The sequence below is a fragment of the Callithrix jacchus genome, chromosome 2 (assembly GCF_049354715.1).
Source record: "Callithrix jacchus isolate 240 chromosome 2, calJac240_pri, whole genome shotgun sequence".
NCBI lineage: Eukaryota > Metazoa > Chordata > Mammalia > Primates > Cebidae > Callithrix > Callithrix jacchus.
Genome location: NC_133503.1, coordinates 204827614 through 204836957, shown reverse-complemented (window position 1 = coordinate 204836957; position 9344 = coordinate 204827614). Strand labels below are relative to the sequence as shown.

The 9344-nt window shown below is 58.9% G+C and overlaps 1 protein-coding gene across 2 annotated transcripts in view; it reads right to left on the bottom strand.

Annotated features, from left to right (window-relative positions):
- Nucleotides 1-4411: 4411 nt before the first annotated feature.
- TERT (telomerase reverse transcriptase) overlaps nt 4412-9344 on the bottom strand; it is a 37908-nt gene continuing 32975 nt past the window's right edge. Inside the window, exons 14-16 of one of the 2 annotated variants that reach the window (XM_035291815.3) lie at nt 7067-7191; nt 6059-6196; nt 4412-5507 (exon numbers count right to left, since the gene is read on the bottom strand). In XM_035291815.3, the coding sequence (XP_035147706.3) occupies nt 5404-5507; nt 6059-6196; nt 7067-7191 (367 nt within the window). In that variant the 3' untranslated portion in view covers nt 4412-5403. Of the gene's footprint in view, nt 6197-7066; nt 7192-9344 lie in introns of both variants that reach the window. The other variant, XM_078365952.1, reaches the window with a different exon arrangement.

Here is a 9344-nt window from a genome sequence, read left to right as displayed (position 1 = left end):
ACCCAGGGTAGATCCAGAGGCCGCGTGCACCTGGCCTCCAGGTCCCCGGCGGGCTGTCCCCACACAGCGCACAGGCAGCAGGGGCCCAGGTCCCTCGCCTCGAGTACCCTGACAGACGCTCCTCCAGCCTGGGAGTGGGGTCTGGGGTCTTCGGTCTGGCTGACCCTTCCGAATATTTCTGAGAAGCGTTGCAGGTTGCCACATTTGTTTCCCCAAACTATCAAATTGTATTAAGAAGGTACCAAAAGGCCAGGCGCGATGGCTCACGCCTGTAATCCTAGCACTTTGGGAGGCTGAGGCAGGCGGATCATGAGATTATGAGATCGAGATCATCCCGGCCAATATGGTGAAACCCCGTCTCTACTAAAATTACAAAAAAAAAAAAAAAAATTAGCTGGGTGTGGTGGCGCACCCCTGTAGTCCCAGCTACTCAGGAGGCTGAGGCAGAATTGCCGGAACCCAGGAGGCAGAGATTGCAGTGAGCTGAGATCACGCCACTGCACTACAGCCTGGGTGAAGGTGCAAGAGTCCATCCCAAAAAAAGAAAAAAGAAAAAAAAAACAGAAGGCACCAAAAGGCTCCTGCTGTCCCGGGGCAGAGGGGCGACAGGCAGGAACTCGCTCACAGGGGAGGGGGGCAGTCACCCGCGCCCCGTGCAGCCCCCGTCCAGTCCGCCCTGCTCCGGATACCCCAGCTACCAGGGCCTGCTTCCCTCCTCCCACTCCCCGTTCCCTCCTCCCACCTCCCTCTGTTTCCTCCCCATCCTTTTTCCTCTCCTCCTTCCCCCGCAACAGCACCGCAGAGCCAGGGACCAGGTCTGAGCCGGCCCTGGGTACAGGGCCTCTGACTCGCCACACGGAAGGAGGCCCCGCAGGTCCTGGCTTCCTGCCGCAGGGAGGGGCCGGGTGAACATCCAAGGAACCTGCTCCCGCCTTTAAAAGGAGAGCCTGGCCAGGTGGTGCTGTCCGTGGTGCTGAAAATCCCAGCAACGAGGCACGACGGCGGTTCTAAGTGTCCCTTATACACATTCTGGTAGAGAACCGTCCTTGCCCACCGCCAGCCAGCCAGGTCCAGAGTAAACAAAAGCATGTGGACCGCTGCCCACCCACAGAAATTGAGTGCTAAACATGTAATTAACGCTAATGAGTGCACCCCACCCACAAGCGTCCTGAGCCCACGGCAGGGGAGAGCTGCCCACCCACAAGTCCTGAGCCCACAGCAGGGGAGAGCTGCCCACCCAAGTGCGTCCTGAGCCCACAGAGGAGAGAGCTGCCCACCCAAGTGCGTCCTGAGCCCACGGAGGGGAGAGCTGCCCACCCAAGTGTGTCCTGAGCCCACGGAGGGGAGAGCTGCCCACCCAAGTGTGTCCTGAGCCCACGGAGGGGAGAGCTGCCCACCCAAGTGTGTCCTGAGCCCACGGAGGGGAGAGCTGCCCACCTGTGTGTCCTGAGAACATGGCAGGGGAGAGCTGCCCACCCAAGTGCATCCTGAGCCCACGGAGGGGAGAGCTGCCCACCCAAGTGTGTCCTGAGCCCACGGAGGGGAGAGCTGCCCACCTGTGTGTCCTGAGAACATGGCAAGGGAGAGCTGCCCACCCAAGTGCGTCCTGAGCCCACAGCAGGGGGCAGCTGCACTTCATTCCTCCGCCCTGCACTTGTGATGCCCCCACACCCATGGCAAGGTAGAGGACTTGAGGATGAATTTGTCACAAAGGGAGTCCATCCACTGTGAGGTGGGACTGCTGCAGAGGAGCCTGGCATCCCTCAACCCAGCTTCACAATCTTGCCACAACTCCTTGCCTTGGGCCTACCAGCTGGCCTCTTCCATTGTAACTGACACAAACCAAACTCACACCTAATGGCCTTCACCAGCTCTCAGAACTGGCCCAGTCCAGGGTGAGCTTCAGGCCCTGCTGGACCCAGGAGTTCACAGGATCCATAGGACTCTCTCCCCCTGCACTGCTCAGCTTTTTAAAGTAGGGCCTCTCCATGACCAACCTGGCACCAACCACACAGAGGGTAACGGTGGCGGGTGCAGGACCAGCAGGAGTGTGGGGCTGGCTGGCATCAGCCACAGCTCCCACCCTGCCTGCTTCTCCTCCCTTCCTGCTTTGAATCGCTTGCTCCATATACGCTTGTCTGTGGAAGGCACCTGGAAGGAAGCTGCTTTGGACGAAGTTCAGGCCTAAAGAAGTCCGAAGAGCTGGGCTTTTTCTTTTCTTTGTGCCTTGAGATTTGACAGCCTACACAGCGGGCTTCTTTCTCTTATTTTTTTAGACAGGGTCTCGCTCTGTCACCCAGGCTGGAGTGAAATGGCACAATCACAGCTCAGTGCAGGCACAGCCCCCTGGGCTCAAGTGATCCTCTCACCTCAGCCTCCCAAGCAGCTGGGACTACAGCTGCTGGACACCATGCTGGGCTAATTTTTTGTAGAGATGGGGTCTCCCGATGTTGCCCACGCTGGTCTCAAACTCCTGGCTTCAGACAATCCTTCTGCCTTGGTTTTCCAAACTACTGGGATGACAGGTGTCACCAAGGCCCCTATGCCCGCCCTTACCACAGTGGTTTTTTCTTTTTGAGATGGAGTCTCACTCTGTTGCCCAGGCTGGAGTGCAGTGGCACGATCTCGGCTCACTATAACCTCTGCCTCCCAGGTTCTTGCAATTCTCCTGCCTCAGCCTCCCGAGTAGCTAGGACTACAGGCACATACCACCACTCCCGGCTAATTTTTTGTATTTTAGTAGAGATGGGGTTTCACCGTGTTGCCCAGGCTGGTCTTGAACTCCTGAGCTAAGGCAATCTGCCCAACTGGACCTCCCAAAGAGCTGGGATTACAGGCATGAGCTACTGTGCCCAGCCCACACAGTGGTTTTCAAAAGTGCCAGGCAAGGGCGGTGGCTCATACCTGTAACCCCAGCACTTTGGGAAGCTGAGGCGGGAGGGTCACTTGAGCCTGAGGGGTTGTGGCTGCAGTGAGCCATGATCGTGCCACTGCACCACATCCTGGGTGACAGCAGAGTGGATCCATCTCTAATAGTAAGAGATAAGTCAAAAAGGGGGTGCTTGGTGAGTTAAGCCATATCAAAGCAAACACCTTTTTCAAGAGTCTAATACTCCAGCAAAAATACATGTGATCCTGAGAGAATTTCAACAAAAAGCACCTGGCGGAAGGGATCGTGGAGCTTCACAGAGGACTGAGAGCTGAACAGCGGCCTGACCTGCGCGCTGTGATTCAAGCCCACGTGTGCCGAGCAGCGGCCTCTGCTCCCGGGAGGCCCCGCCCTGTTCTAGCCAACCTCCCACTGAGGTCGGCAGCCCACAGGGCCCGGGGCCACTCCCTTCCGGTTTGCAGGGCAAAGGCGCCGCCAGGCCGGCTGCCAAGGGCCCCTCCTTCCTCAGGCTCCAGGCGCCAGTGTGTGTTTACGACACGCTCCATGGACTTGGGCCCACCATAAACACATTAGGTTCAGTCATGGACATTCCTCGAAGTAGCCGCAATAAATGCAGCCATATCCAGCGGCCATGAGCCCCCACCCGACACCAGGCACGTTTGGGCTGCGCTCACACCAGAAGCCCTGTCCAAGGTGCACTCAGAAGGACCCAGCCACACAGTAAGGCCCCACCCGGACCTGCTGGAAGGCTCCGGAGTCGCTTACACAGGGCCTTCGTGTCACGTAGCCCAAGCTGACTTCTGAGGACAGGCTGTTTCTTCACCCCAAGATCATATCCCTCTGAACTGCCCCTCCCGTTCTCCACAATCCTTCCAGTTCCTTCTGCCTGCTGAAGGACATGTGTCCAGCACCACTGTGTGCCTGGCACCCGCCGGGGGAGATAAGAAGTCTGGCAGGCAGAGGAAGAGGACTCATCACCAGCCCCACCTGGAAGCCTCGGGTCCACACCCTCCACTGCCCCACTACCAGCCCTTCAGAGACAGACTCACCTGGTCCACTCAGAAGAGAATGGCCAGAGGGGCAATGTGACTTTCAACCTGAGTTGGGGGGCTCAGGAGGAGGAAACTTGGATTTTATAAAGGATGGTGTCATGCCCCTGCCTCCTTGAATGCTGATGGCCCAGAGGGTGTGCCCCGGGGAAGCATGTCTGAAGTCACTGCTGCAGGCTGGCGGGGGAGGGCAGTGCCCAGCTAGGCTTCTCCACCATACCCCCCCACCCCTAACTGGTCCCCCACGATCCCTGCTGCCCCGACTGGGCCCCCCATCATCTCTGCTGCCCTTTGGGCCTGAACTTACTGCTCCCTCTTCCAGGGTGGGGGCTCCACTGTCTACTCCCCTACTCTCCCTTCCCTCCTTCCCCTCCTGCCTCACAGCATCAGAAATCTCCCAGGCCCAGCCAGGCCATGGGTCTGCACTGATCATCACCCCATTCACACAGAAGCTTCTGTAAACGCATACAGTGGTGTCTACGCAGTGTGCATTAGGATTCAAACATTAGAATTTTTTCAAAACTGAAAAAAAATCATAGATTCAGTATTTTACTCCCACAGCCCCCCAGTGTGACCCACAGGGGACCCTGTCCAGGTGCAGGGTACACCCTTGGTCACCTGAATTCCCAGAGCTCCCAGGGTCCTTCTCAGGGTCTCCACCTGGATGGTGGGGTGGAGGTCAGAGGTCAGGGTGAGGGCTGGAGAATGGCAAGTCTGCTGAGGGACTGTTTGTGTGGGGAGCGGAAGCTGGGCCCCTGGAGAGGAGGAGCTGGCCCTGGGGTGGGGATAAATGCCAGCCTCAGGTGAGTGAGGACAGCGAGTCACTGGACACTCAGGGCTCGGCCGGACGCTCAGGGCTTGGGGGCCAGCATGGGGACACGGGTGGCGCAGGGCACGAAAGGACGTGGCCTTAACTGCCTGACTTGGCGACCTGCTTTCAGGGAAAGCCCTGTCAGGAGTGGACTTTGGATGGGGTTTGGGTGATGGTGGCTGCGGGTCAGCAGGAAGATTCCTCGCCCAGCACCCCGGGTCCAGAGGCTCCCGGCTGCTGCAGCCTGGCTGGTTGCACAGGGATGAGGGCCTCCCAAGAGCCTGTTTGGGGGACATGAGAAAGGCCCCCAGACCAGGATGGTCCTCAGGCTGTGTGCAGACAGGCTCAGCACCCACCACCTGCTTCTCCAGCCTGTCTCCCCCTGATGGGCGCAGCTGAAGGATGGACCACCCCCACCTGTAATGAGAGGGTCTTGGTGGGCAGGCTCTGCTCCTGGAGGCACCAGGGAGGGGACCCCCCACACAGGAAGGAGCGCTTTGGCCCCCACCTTGCACCGCACAACCCAGGGACCTGAGGGGCTGGCCCAGCGCTATTGGCCTGGGTATGGGCCGTCCCTCCCTCCCTCAGACGTAGAGGCTGGCGCGACAGGGCTGCCGGTGCCCTCCCTCGGCCCTGCTGTGGGTGGGTGGCCATCAGTCCAGGATGGTCTTGAAGTCGGAGGGCAGCGCCGGGCTGGCTACAGCCTCCAAGGCAGCCAGCGTCGTCCCCAGGAGCTTCTGCCTCAGCTGCGACTGGGCTGCGGGGCCAAAGTCAGACTCCGTTCTGGGACAGGCCAGAGGGGACATCCCCCAGCTCTCCTGGGACGTGCAGATAGCTGGGCAGGCGGGGCCCCAGTGCCGTGTGGCCCTGGCTGGTGGGAACCCCAGTAAAGGAACGGACACCCCCCCACCAGGGCAAGCAGACTGCCAGGCAGCTGGGTGACGCTGGAGCGGTAGGGCAGGAGAGAACGTAAGAAACACCTGAGGAGCCCAGGACCCCATGTGGGCATCAGGACAGCAGCCAGGGAAGAGGCTGTGAGAGGACACAGGTCAAGGGTCAGAAGGCTCTCGAGGGTGGGAAGGCATCGCCCCACAGATGGGAGGCCGGGGTTTGGGAAGCCGAGGACCCTGCCGGGCTCTGGGCCTGGGGACACCTGCATTTAGTCACATGGGACCACCAGCGTGGCTCCAGGACCCTGAGGTCCGGCCCGGGGGCGCCTGCATTTCAGCAGCATCTGAGGCTGCGTGTGCCGCATGCAGCGTTTGAGGATGAGCCTCAAACTTGCCTGTCCTGAGCGACCCCACTTGCCTGTCCTGAGTGACCCCAGGAGCGGTGCGTAGGTGACACGGTGTCGAGTCAGCTTGAGCAGGAAGGCTCGGTGGCACAGCCAGTACACAGCCTCAGCAGGCAGTGGGCCAGCGGCGCCCTTGGCTCCCAGTGACATCCCTGGAGAGCAAACAGAGGCCGAGGTGTCCACGGGCCCAGCCCAGCTCCCCTCCTAGGAGACACCAAAACGCTGCCCACCCCGAAGGTCTGGGGGGCACGGGAGGCTCCGTCGCCAGCCGCCCTGGCCCAAGCACTGCAGGAGTCACAGCTGAAATGTTTCTTCAGTTTCTCCAAGTGAAATTTCCACAAGACAGAAATGACAGCAAGTAGAAGTGTCAAACTCAGGACCGCAGGTTTGAAGTGGACTGAATTTCAGATGGATCAGAAACCTCCCTGACACTGGACAAAGTGTCCCGAGGCAGACGAGGGCCTGCAGCTCCGTGATGGTGATGCGTGGCCTCTGCTCCTGAGACAGGTCAGGGAGCCTGGGCCCGGCCTTTTCCTAAGCCCTTGGCCTGGGTTTGCACAGGGGCCCTAAGCACCACAGACAGGAGGCAGCCCAATCCCACCATGGGGCAAAGAGAGAGGCCAATCTCCCCTAATCCCACCATGGGGCAAACAGGAGGGGCCAGGACCCCCCCAAATCCCACCATGGGGAAAACAGGAGAGACCGGGTCCCCCAAATCCCACCACGGGGCAAAGAGGAGAGGCCGGGCCCTCCAAATCCCACCACAGGGGAAATATGAGGGGCCAGGCCCCCCAGGACTTGCCCAGGCAGAGTGAGGTGAGAAGGACAGCAGCTCCCATCCCTTCCATCAGGTGCTCTGCCCATCCCATGAGAGGGCAGGAGACAGGCCTGCTGGTGGCTAAACCGCTTCCCAATGTGAAAAGGGGTGAGAATTTCCTAAGCCCGATTCACTCGGTCTCCTGATATGCCAACAGCAGCAGGCAGGCCCTGCTGCCACGGAGGCTGGACACGGAGGCACATACCTGCATTCTTGGCTTTCAGAATGGAGTAGCAGAGGGAGCCCATGTCAGAGATAATGTGCAGGAAAAACGCGGGGTTCTTCCATACTTGCTGGTGAAACGGGAGCTGGAGCACACATGCATGGAACCTGCGGGATGGTGGACAGCATCAGAGGACAGGCCTCCTCCCGAGACAGCGCCCAGGATGTGGGTGTGGGACACGCGTGGAACCTGGGGGACAGCAGACACGTCAGAGGACAGGCCTCCTACTGAGACAGCACCCAGGGTGTGAGCATGGGACACACATGGAACCTGGGGGACAGCAGACATGTCAGAGGACAGGCCTCCTACTGAGACGGAGCCCAGGGGTGTGGGTGTGGGTGTGGGACACGCGTGGAACCTGGGGGACAGCAGACACGTCAGAGGACAGGCCTCCTACTGAGACGGAGCCCAGGGGTGTGGGTGTGGGTGTGGGACACGCATGGAACCTGGGGGACAGCAGACACGTCAGAGGACAGGCCTCCTACTGAGACGGAGCCCAGGGGTGTGGGTGTGGGACACACATGGAACCTGGGGGACAGCGGACACGTCAGAGGACAGGCCTCCTACTGAGACGAAGCCCAGGGGTGTGGGTGTGGGACACGCATGGAACCTGGGGGACAGCGGACACGTCAGAGGACAGGCCTCCTAATGAAACGGAGCCCAGGGGTGTGGGCATGGGCACAGCGGTACACATGTGCAGAGGTGTGTGTGTGCAGGTACCAGCATGTCCAAGTGCACGCACAAGTACACTGCACGTTTCTGTGTGCCATCTGTATGAATGCACACACACGTGGAGGCTGAATCAGCTCCATGCTGGATGCCAACCCCCCATGCTTCTGATTAAGCCCTGTTCTGGGAAGGCCTCTAAGACTTCCAGTTTATCAAGTTTCTTGTGTACCAGCAGGAACTCGCTGTACACCTGCCCTCAGTCACACAACCTCAATGTCATCGCAATCAATGACCTGTGCCTCCCTGCTGAGCTGCCCGCCTCAGTGCTGCGTCGGCCCTGGGTCTGGGCTGACAGTGCAGGGATCCAGCACCTCATCTGACGGCCACTGGAACTCAGACTTGGCTTCTGTGTGTAGGTGAAGTCCCTACCACGTCTTTTTCCAAGAAACTGCATTTGTCAGTCTTTTTTGTTGTTGCTGAGACAGGGTCTCACTCTGTCACTCAGGCTAGAATACTGTGGTGTCATCTCAGGTCACTGCCACCTCTACCTCCTGGACTCAAGCAATCCTCCCACTTCAGCCTCCCAAGTAGTTGGAACTACAGGTGCACAGCACCACACTCAGCCAGCTTTTATTTCGATTTGTCACAGAGATGGGGTCCTACGTTGCCCAGGCTGGTCTCAAGGCATCCTCTTGCCTTGGCCTCCCAAAGTGTTGGGACTACCAGTGTGAGCTGCTGCACTGGGCCTGCCAGCTCCTTCTTTGGCCTCTCAGCTTCCTGGGACTTCGGGGCAGGACTGCATCGACAGACAGCGCAAGTGCACATGTGCTCATACATGTGTGTGCATATGTTCATACGTACGTGTGACCAGGACACCCAGGCAAGGTGCTCTTATGTGTGATCTCGGTGCCTGTGCATGAGCTCATACATGTGTGTGATCAGGGTGCCTGTGCACGTGTTCATACGTGTGACCAGGGTGCCTGTGCACATGTTCATACGTGTGTGACCAGGATGCCTGTGCACGTGTTCATATGTGTGTGACCAGGGTGCCTGTGCACGTGTTCATACATGCGTGTGACCGGGACACCCGCGCATGTGTTCAGATGTGTGTATGATCAGGACACCTGTGCACGTGCTCATACGTGCATGTGATCAGGGCACCCATGCACATGTGTTTATATGTGCATGTTATCAGGGTGCCTGTGCACAGGTGTTCATACATGCGTGTGATCAGGACACCCGTGCACGTGTTCTACGTGGGTGTGATCAGGGCACCCGTGCATGTGTTCATACATGCCTGTGATTAGGGAACCTGCGCATGTCATACGTGTGTGATGACATGTGTGTCCATATGTGTGATCAGGACATCCATGCACATGTTCATACATGTGTGATCAGGACATCCATGTACAGGTGTTCATACGTGCATGTGATCAGGACACCTGTGCATGTGTTCATACGTGTGTGATCAGGACACCTGTCACAGGTGTTCATACATGCGATCAGGACACCCATGCACAGGTGCTCATATGTGTGATCAGGGCACCTGCGTACCTGGTCTCACTGCCTGAGCCCCTTTTGGAATAACCTG